At 45.0% G+C, this 9,947-nt stretch overlaps 1 protein-coding gene across 1 annotated transcript; it reads right to left on the bottom strand.

Moving 5' to 3' along the window:
- Positions 1–4,721: 4,721 nt before the first annotated feature.
- Positions 4,722–5,660, bottom strand: LOC103237984 (calcyclin-binding protein-like). The gene is given in 2 exon segments (XM_008002453.3): positions 4,722–5,485; positions 5,488–5,660. Coding segments are annotated over 2 exon segments (687 nt in total). The 5' UTR covers positions 5,596–5,660; the 3' UTR covers positions 4,722–4,906.
- Positions 5,661–9,947: the final 4,287 nt, after the last annotated feature.

The following is a 9,947-nucleotide window of genomic DNA, read 5'->3' on the forward strand; positions in this document are numbered from 1 at the left end:
TGTGCCAAGTGGGGCCATAGAAGTGAGCAAAACAAATCACACGTTTCTTGTAGAGCCTGCATTCCAACGCACACAAACAGGTGTGTCTATGTCAGATGCGAAGGAAAGGGGAGGAGAGGGGAGGAGAGAAGAGGGGAGGGGAGGAGAAGAAAAGGATGGCAGGGCCAGTGGGAGACAGGAAGGCTACCTTGAGGTGGGTGCTGGCGAAGCCTTGCCTGCCCTGGAGGAGATCTGGGGAGGAGCAGGCTCCAGAGCAGAGGATATAGCCAGCACTGATGTGTAGAGGGAGGAGACCTCGGCCTATCTGAAGAGCAGCATCAGGGGTGGGGAGTGAGGAGATGGGAAAGCGGCCATGGTAAAGGCTTAGGATTTTATGCTAAATAAAATGAGAAGCCATTGGGAAGTTTTGAACAAAGATATTTTATTTATTTATTTATTTTTTATTCATTTTTGAGACAGAGTCTCACTCTGTTGCCCAGGTTGGAGTGCAGTGGCACCATGTCAGCTCACTGCAACCTCCGACTCCTGAGTTCAAGTGATTCTCTTGCCTCAGCCTCTGGAGTAGCTGGGATTATAGGCACCCGCCACCACGCCTGGCTCATTTCTGTATTTTTAGTAGAGTCAGGGTTTCACCATGCCGGCCAGGCTGGTCTCGAGCTCCTGACCTCAGGTGATCCTCCTTCCTCAGCCTTCCAAAGTGCTGGAATTACAGGTGTGAGCCACCGCGTCCGGCCAAGAGATTTTAGTATTAGCATTCAGGACCCTGCCTCTGTGTCTTTAGACACTGTCTCTTCCACCATTGGCCCAAGGCCCGATGTATGAGAACAGGTTTGCTCTCAAAATTTGTCACATGATATGTTAAGGTACATACATTCCTACGGTAACCCTACAATAATACTTTAATTCCTCAAAAATATCCTGAAAATAGTACATATTTTTTTAATTTCAAAAGTTATTAAGAAGCCTGAACACACATGAATCCCTCTGATCTCCTTCCTATGTAATCTTGTAGACGGTGACAGTTCTTCGATGGGTTTACTTGGGTTTTCACCTCAGAACTACTGAATTTCATCCTGTCAATCGTTCCTCTTTCTTCAAGATAGAGGAGCCAGGCCCTTACTGGTAACAGCCATTGGCAGAGGGTAAAGGGATAGTCCAGAGATAAAGGAACCAAGGCTGGGGCCGGGCGCGGTGGCTCACGCCTGTAATCCTAATACTTTGGGAGGCCGAGGCGGGCGGATCACGAGGTCAGAAGATCGAGACCATCCTGGCTAACACAGTGAAACCCCGTCTCTACTAAAAATACAAAAAATTAGCCGGGCGTGGTGGCGGGCGCCTGTAGTCCCAGCTACTCAGGAGGCTGAGGCAGGAGAATGGCGTGAACCCGGGAGGCGGAGCTTGCAGTGACCAGAGATCGTACCACCGCACTCCAGCCTGGGCACAGAGCCAGACTCCGTCTCAAAAAAAAAGTAACCAAGGTTAGCAGGCCAATGGGGGGACTAGGATGGATTTTTTTTTCCTCAGTTGGAATAGCTATGGGTAGAATGTTCTCCAGTCCTGCACCTCACCTAACAATCACTGCATATTCCACCTAGAAATCATCCTTATAATAACGTGTACACATTCTTTTCTTCTTTTAGAGTTGGAGTCTCTCTCTGTTTTCCAGACTGGTCTCAAACTCCTGGGCATAAGTGATCCTCCCACCTCAGCCTCCTCAGTAGCTAGGACAACAGGCACGCGCCACTGTGCTGGACCTAAAGCACGTTCTTAAGACAATATCGAAATACTTTTCCAGAGACACAAAGGGTTTTCTCATCTGGGAAATCAGGAAGATGGAAACTTGGAGAAGTTAAATACTTAACTGAGATACCCAGAAGTTCAGCTGCCAACCAGGCAAGGCTTCTGAGAAGGCTGTTCCATGAGTCTGGCTTCTGTCAGTTACAGATATTTCATCCAAGTTATGTTATATCTGTGTTACTTTGTCAAGTAAAATGGCACACTCCCTCGGTCATAGTCTTTTTTTATATATATTTTTTGAGTCAGTCTCACTCTGTTGTCCAGGCTGGAATGCAGTGGCGAAATCACAGTTCCCTGTAGCCTCAACCTCCCAGGCTCAAGGTGATCCTCCCACCTCAGCCTCCCAGGTAACTGGGACTACAGGTATATGCCAGCACACCCAGCTAGTTTTTTAATTTTTTGTAGAGACAGGGTTTCACCATGGTGCCCAGGCTGGTCTTGAACTCCTGGGCTCAAGCAATTCGCCCCCCTTGGCCTGGCAAACTGCTGGGATTACAGTTGTGAGCACCGCGCCTAGCCAGTCATAATCTTTACACTATTTATTCATCTACTGGGCCCTATAATGTCCTAATTCTATCTGACTTGCCTAGATGCAAAGTTCAGTGGCCAGGACCAAGGGCAGGTCTGCCTAGATTCTAAAGTACCCAGGGCTTTGTGAAAGTTCAAGAACCACACAAATACCAGAAAAGCAGTGTCCTGGGAAAATCTTCTATAACCAACACATAAATAGATGATTCTCCAGGGAAGGTATCAAGGGGAAAAAGAAATATGATCTTCCTCCACCCGCATCCTGCCTACACCTCTTTGCTATAAAAGCCTTATTTCTTATTACTTTAATTAAGTTTCTGGCATGATGCCTGGTAAAGGCTTTATGTTCATACAGCCTTGTAGAAAACAGCCCTGAACCGGCCTGGCGCGGTGGCTCACGCCTGTAATCCCAGCTCTTTGGGAGGCCGAGGTGGGCGGATCACAAGGTCAGGAGACCAAGACCATCCTGGCTAACATGGTGAAACCCCGTTTCTACTAAAAATACAAAAAATTAGCCAGGCATGGTGGCAGGCACCTGTAGTTCCAGCTACTTGGGAGGCTGAGGCAGGAAAATTGCTTGAGCTGAGATCGCGCCACTGCACTCCAGCCTGGGCGACAGAGCGAGACCGTATCTCAAAAAAAAAAAAAAGAAAGAAAGCAAAAGAAAAGAAAAGAAAAGGGCCCTGAACCCCACAATGACAGCAGCAAACCCAAGAACTTGGTCACCTATACAAGCCCTACTTTCTCTCCTGCCTGTGTTAACCTAGACCACCAACATGTCAATGTCGGCCAGGCATAGTGGTTCACGCCGGTAATCCCAATACTTTGGGAGGCCAACATGGCATTGCTTGTAGTTTGGCCAGTAGTTTGAGACCAGCCCGGGCAACAAAGCAAGAACCAGTCTCTACAAAAAAAAAAAAAATTTTTTTTTGAGATGGAGTCTTGCTCTGTAGCCCAGGCTGGAACGCAGTGGCACGATCTCGGCTCACTGCAAGCTCCGCCACCCAGGTTCACGCCATTTTCCTGCCTCAGCCTCCCGAGCAGCTGGGACTACAGACGCCTGCCACCAGGCCCGGCTAATTTTTAGTATTTTTTTTTAGTAGAGACGGGGTTTCACCCTGTTAGCCAGGATGGTCTTGATCTCCTGACCTAGTGATCCGCCCACCTCGGCCTCCCAAAGTGCTGGGATTACAGGCGTGAGCCACCGCACTTGGCTGAGAAACCATTCTTATAACAATATGGTACACCGACAACTGGATTCTTGGTGTCTATAACATCTAGATTGTCTTTCCTGTGATTTAGAATCTGACAGCCCTGAGTTCGAATCTTGACTCCAGGGGGTTGAGGAATTTGATCAGATATGGAGGGTGGAGATTCTTGCAAAATGGACATAGCAAGGTTTCTGCAAAAATTGGGAGGTGCCTTTGTACAGACATGGAAGTCCACAGGATAGACTTAGTTGGGAAAGCAGTTCAGAGGAGCCTGTGTAACTTTTGGCAAGTAATTAATTTAATCTCGGGAGGTTTCTCTGATCAATGGGAATAATAATATCCACCCCACCAGTTTTTGTAAAGTTTAAATAAGATCATCATTTGTTCCTGGCTTTTAGTAATGGAAATGCAAGCTGATTCCCTCATCCACCTCCTATGTTCCTCCCCTCAAGGTTGGCCAATCCGCTTGAAGAAACTGTCATCACAGAAAGACAAATACCTTCTGTTCTCACTTAGAGGTGGAAGCTGAATAATGTGTACACTTTGACATAGAGCGTGGTGATAACAGAGTCTCAGAAGGGTGAGAGAGTGGGAGGCAGGTGGGTGGTGAGAAATTACTTAATGGATACAATGTACGATACCCTGAAAGCCTGACTTCACCTCTGCACAATCCATGCATATAACAAAATTACACTTGAACTCAATAAATTCATACTTTTTTTTTTCTTTTGAAATGGAGTCTCACTGTGTCGCCCAGGCTGGAGTGTAGTGGCGTGATGTTGGCTCACTGCAAACTCTGCCTCCAAAGTTCCAGCAATTCTCCTGCCTCAGCCTCTCAAGTAGCTGGGATTACAGGCACCCACCACCATGCCAGGCTAATTTTCTATTTTCGGTAGAGATGGGGTTTTATCATGTTGGCCAGGCTGGTCTCAAACCCCTGACCCCAGGTGATCCACCCGCCTCAGCCTCCCAAAGTGCTGGGATTACAGGCGTGAGACTCCATAAATTTATACTAATAAAATTTATTTAAGTTTAACAATAAAAAAAGAAATTGTGATCAATAAATTTTATCAAACTTTTTTTTTATTGGGCAAGACTTACTTTTTATATTTCACATGAGAATGCAACTATAACCCTTCCGTGAACAAAATGACCAGGGTACTAATAAAACCATCTTTGCAGGAGTGTTTAATAAGCATATTTTATTTAAATAAATCCTCCAGTAGGAAATGGAGAATTCACTGCCTTTACTTAGATAGCTATGTAAATAGCTATCTGTCAAATTTATATATGCAGCTCACCAATATTCCCTTACTGGAAACATCAGTATTTCCACATCACATCACAGTTCCCAAAAGGACCTCAAAGTCTCAAAATTCTGTATCTTCTTTGGATTGCTTCTCTGTTGATTCCACCCAGGCTTTATCAGTGGTTCTCTTCATATCATTATCTCCATCTTCATAAATTTTCTTTAGAACATTCATCAGTCCCTCACTAGTATCTGTTTCAGTGTCATAGGAGGGCTTCTCTTTTTCTTTGCACTCTTTTTCAACCTGGGTCAGGTAATCCCACCTTGTGTTTTCCACTTTCTTTCTACACAATATAAGAACTGTATCAGTCTTGACTTTTTTTGAACTGCCTTCCACAGAGATGGGTTTCAAGAGATTGTTCACAATCATGGAGTAACTCTTCCCATTTAGATTCTTTACCAAAAGATCAAATGACCTCTCTGTGAAATGCACCTGCACATTCTCAGTGGGAACTTGATGCACTCCACTTAAAGTAATGTAGATTTTCACAAACTTATCTGACTGATCCCATCCATAATTACTGCTTTTCACCTTATAGCCTGTTGTAATGGGAGCAACCACAGCAGCTGGTTTTTCATTTTCAAGAAGTTCTGCTTTCTTCTGTGATTTCTGTTGCATCTTGTTCTTGATTTTTGTCTCAAAATCTTGGATTTTTCAGCTGTAAGGGCATCACGTACTCTTTTCCTAGTAGCCTTTTCCAGCAACACCTTTACCTCTTCTAGATCTTTCTGTAGCTCTTCTGAAGCCATGGGGGCTGGATCAGGCTGAAGGCCCGAGCTGCAGCTGCGCAGAGGAGGGAACAGGAAACGCCGCACGAAGCCCTCAAACTGAGCACAGACGCCCACCGCAGGAGTCGCGGCACCGCAGCCTGCGCCTATCAAACATTTTATTTCTTTATTACGTATATATAAAAGAATCATTCGTGCAAAGAATATTATATTCTAAATGCAATTAATCTGCAAATGATACATCTAGAGAGAACATGAAACTTGTTCCAGAACAGTCATTTAAAGCCAAAACAAAAGGTTTAAAGTTAGGTAAGGAATGCACTTTGGTGAATATGTAGTGATCCGTTCACCCACAGGTTCAATAAAATGGTTAAGTGGTCAGCAATTGGGCTAATTCATACTGGTGATTGCCTGGGAGAAGGAAGGCTGAAGAGTTCAATTTAGATAAAGAAACAAACTCTTCCTCTGGGACAACTTAAACGTAAAGACTACACCACACATTTTTGAGTAATAGAAATAGCAAAGATGTATGTATCTCTTGTCCTTATCTTTTAAGGAAAGCTGAGCAAATGGTACAATCTTGGGGAACAGAGTAAGTGTCAACGAACCACGTTGTTTCCAAAATGACCTGGGAACAAGAGTCAGCGTCTGCAGTAGAGCTCTTCAAAGCCTGGGAGAAACCATGGAGTCCACGTATCAAAATCACACCCACAACAGAATTGATTTGTTTCTTTGATGTCCTTGATGTTCATGCAGAATTCACTCCTTGAGGTCAAAAAGTTCATCAAACTTCTGTAGAAATTCCAAAGTATTTGATAGATTCTCAGCATTGCAAAAAGAGAAAATTCTAGTTTAAGGCTCCAACTCAAAGTGTACCTCTGTGACGTACTCTTGAAAAACAACAGTGAGTGCTTCTGACAAGACACTCTCCTTGACCAAACTTTGGTGAGAGCCCTCTGAGCCTTTGGATTTCTGTGTCTGTCTTTGTATCACCTAATTTTAGCAAAACTTCTGCTGCGTCAGTTAAGCAAGAATCCCTCTATATCTGATCAAATTTCTCTTCGCCACCTCCATCACCAAGTGGTGTCTGATTACCTGGAAGGAAAGATTCTGTCGAATTGGTTTAGCCAGAATCCCCCGACCCCTGATGCTTCTTCCTAGGAATTTTTCATCCCCTGATCTCCACCCTACTCCTTGGCTATGAATCCCCCACGCTGTGTTCAGAACGGAAGCCCATTCTGTACTGAAGTCTTTTCCCCTATTGCAATAGTTTCTCATTAAAATCTGTTTCCGCCAGGCATGGTTGCTCATGCCTGTAATCCCAGCACTTTGGGACACCTAGGTGGGCAGATTTTCTGAGGCCAAGAGTTCTAGACCAGCCTGGTCAACATGGTGAAACCCCCCTCTCTACTAAAAATACAAAAATTAGTTGGACATGGTGGCAGGTGCCTGTAATCCCAGCTACTCAGGAGGCTGAGGCAGGAGAATTGCAGGAACCCAGGAGGCGGAGGTTGCAGTGAGCTGAGATTGTGCCACTGCACTCCAGCCTGGGTGACAGAGCAAGACTCTGTCTCGAAAATAAAAATAAATAAAATCTGTTGGCCAGGCGCGGTGGCTCACACCTGTAATCCCAGCACGTTGGGAGGCCAAGGCAGGCAGATCACCTGAGGTCAGGAGTTTGAGACTAGCCTGGTCAGCATGGTGAAAGCCAGTCTCTACTAAAAATACAAAAATTAGCCAGGCATGGTGGCAGGTGCCTGTAATCCCAGCTACTCGGGAAGCTGAGGCAGCAGAATCGCTTGAACCTAGAAGGCAGAGGTTGCAGCGAACGAGATCGCACCATTGCACTCCAGCCCACACAACAGAGTGAGACTTAGTCTCAAAAATAAGAAAATAAATAAAATGAAATCTGTTTCTTTCCGTTACTGTCTGGCTCTGGTTTTTCCTTAACCCTTCCCTGCCTGATCACTCGCCTCTTCCTCAGTCTTGGCTCCCAACTACTAACTGTTCCTCAAAATCAAATACACCCTTGGAAAATGAAGATTCTCCACCAGTAAAGATGGATGAGACTGGGAGTGGAGGCTCACCCCTGTAATTCCAGCATTTTGGGAGGCCAAGGCGGGTGGGTTACCTGAATTCAGGAGTTTGAGAACAGTCTGGCCAACATGGTGAAACCACGTCTCTACTAAAAAAAAAAAAAAAAAAAAAAAAATTACCCGGTCGTGGTGGCAGGTGCCTGTAATCCCAGCTACTTGGGAGGCTGAGGCAGGACAATGGCTTCAACCCAGGAGGCAGAGGTTGTGGTGAGCCAAGATCATGCCACTGCACTCCAGCCTGGGCAACAGAATGAGACTCTGTCTCAATAAACAAAAACAAAACAAAAACAAAACAAAACAAAAAAGATGGATGAATGTCTGTCTACGCTGTAGGCTTAGAAGATAAAACCAAAAGAGGAGTTGTAGAAATCTCTGCATTGTTTGAACAAACAACCCAACGTGACTGCTTTAAGGGTGACAACTATTATCTGACTCTATGTTCCATTTTTTAAAATTACCTTACTTTGTAGTCATATCTCTCATAGTCACGAGGTAAGTTGCATGTCAATATGGCATGTCAATGCTTGAACTAAGTTGACTGATGGTGTCAACCTGAGTTAGCTTCAGTTTGACTGACTTTCTTTCTTTTTTTTTTTTTTTTTTTTTTTTTTGAGATAGATTCTTGCTCTGTCACCCAGGCTGGACTGCAGAAGTGCAATCGTAGCTCAGTACAACCACAGACTCCTGGGCTCAAGGGATCTCCCACCCCAGCCTCCTGAGTAGCTGGGACTACAGGCACACACCACTGCACCTGGCTAATTTTTTTAATTTTTTTTAATTTTTATTTTTTGAGACAGAGTCTTGCTCTATCACCCAGGCTGGAGTGCAGTGGCACGACGTTGGCTCACTGCAATCTTCACCTCCTGGGTTCAAGAGATTCTCCTGCCTCAGCCTCCGGAGTAGCTGAGACTACAGGCATGTGCCACCAAGCCTAGCTAATTTTTGTATTTTTAGTAGAGATGGGGTTTCTCCATGTTGGCCAAGCTGGTCTCGAACTCCTGACCTCAGGTGATCCACCCACCTCAGCCTCCCACAGTGCTGGGATTATAGGCTTGAGCCACCGTGCCCAGCCACACCTGGCTAATTTTTTTAAAAGAAATTTTTATAGAGACTGGTCTTGCTTTGTCACCCAGGTTGGAGTTCAGTTATGCCATCACAGCTCACTATAAAGTCGAAACTCCTGGGCTAAAGCAAGCCTCCTGCCTCACCCTCCCAAAGTGCTGGGACTACAGGCATGAGCCACCGTACCTGGCCCAGTTTGACTTTCTAGCTCCACTTTTGCAGACTCCTCAGCCTACAAGTAAAGTTCTTTCTCAACTCTTTGGTCTTGGACGAAGCAAAAGTCTTTCTGCATGGGTCCTTCAGTCCTTCTTACCCTCACTTTCAGGCAAACCAGATTATTAATTAATTAATATTACATCCTCACAGGTGATATCCCAGGATCTCAGATCTTGCCTTAAACTCTCTCTCTCTCTCTCTCTCTGTCTCTCTCTCTCTCTCTCTCTCTCTCTATATATATATATATCCCCAACTCCTCGCTCTCCCTCTTTCACATTTTTTCCTATTGATACATAATATTTTACATGTTTATGGGGTACATGTATTTGCTATATACATAGAATGTGTAGAGACGTGAACAACTCCATCACCCATCACCTTGAGTATTTATCTGTTTTTACTTATTTATTTATTTATTTTTTGAGGTGGAGTCTTGCTCTGTTGCTCAGGCTGGAGTGCAATGGCATGATCTTGGTGCACTACAACCTCTGCCTCCCGGGTTCAAGTGATTCTCCTGCCTCAGCCTCCTAAGTAGCTGGGATTACAGGCATACGCCACCACACCCAGCTAATTTTTGTATTTTTAGTAGAGATACGGCTTCACCATGTTGGCCAGGCTGGTCTCGAACTTCTAACCTCAGGCAATCCACCCGCCTCAGCCTCCCAAAGTGCTGGGATTACAGGCATGAGCCACCGCACCCGGCCGAGTATTTATCATTTCTATGTGTTGGAAATATTTCAAGTCCTCTCTTCTATCTGCTTTGAAATATACTATACATTGTTGCTGGCTATGGTCGCCCTACTCTACTATCAAACATTAGAACTTGTTTCTTCTGCCTAACTGCATGTTCCTACCCATTCATCAAGCTCTCTTCCCCCTTCCCCCACCCACACCTCCTTCCCAGCCTCTGGTATGTATGATTCTGTGCCACACAGTTATCCCTTTTTATATCTGCCTCTTTGTAAGTCTTTCCCTTATAGCTTCCATCAGCCCATTGTC

Source organism: Chlorocebus sabaeus, chromosome 9 (assembly GCF_047675955.1).
Source record: "Chlorocebus sabaeus isolate Y175 chromosome 9, mChlSab1.0.hap1, whole genome shotgun sequence".
NCBI classification, from domain to species: domain Eukaryota; kingdom Metazoa; phylum Chordata; class Mammalia; order Primates; family Cercopithecidae; genus Chlorocebus; species Chlorocebus sabaeus.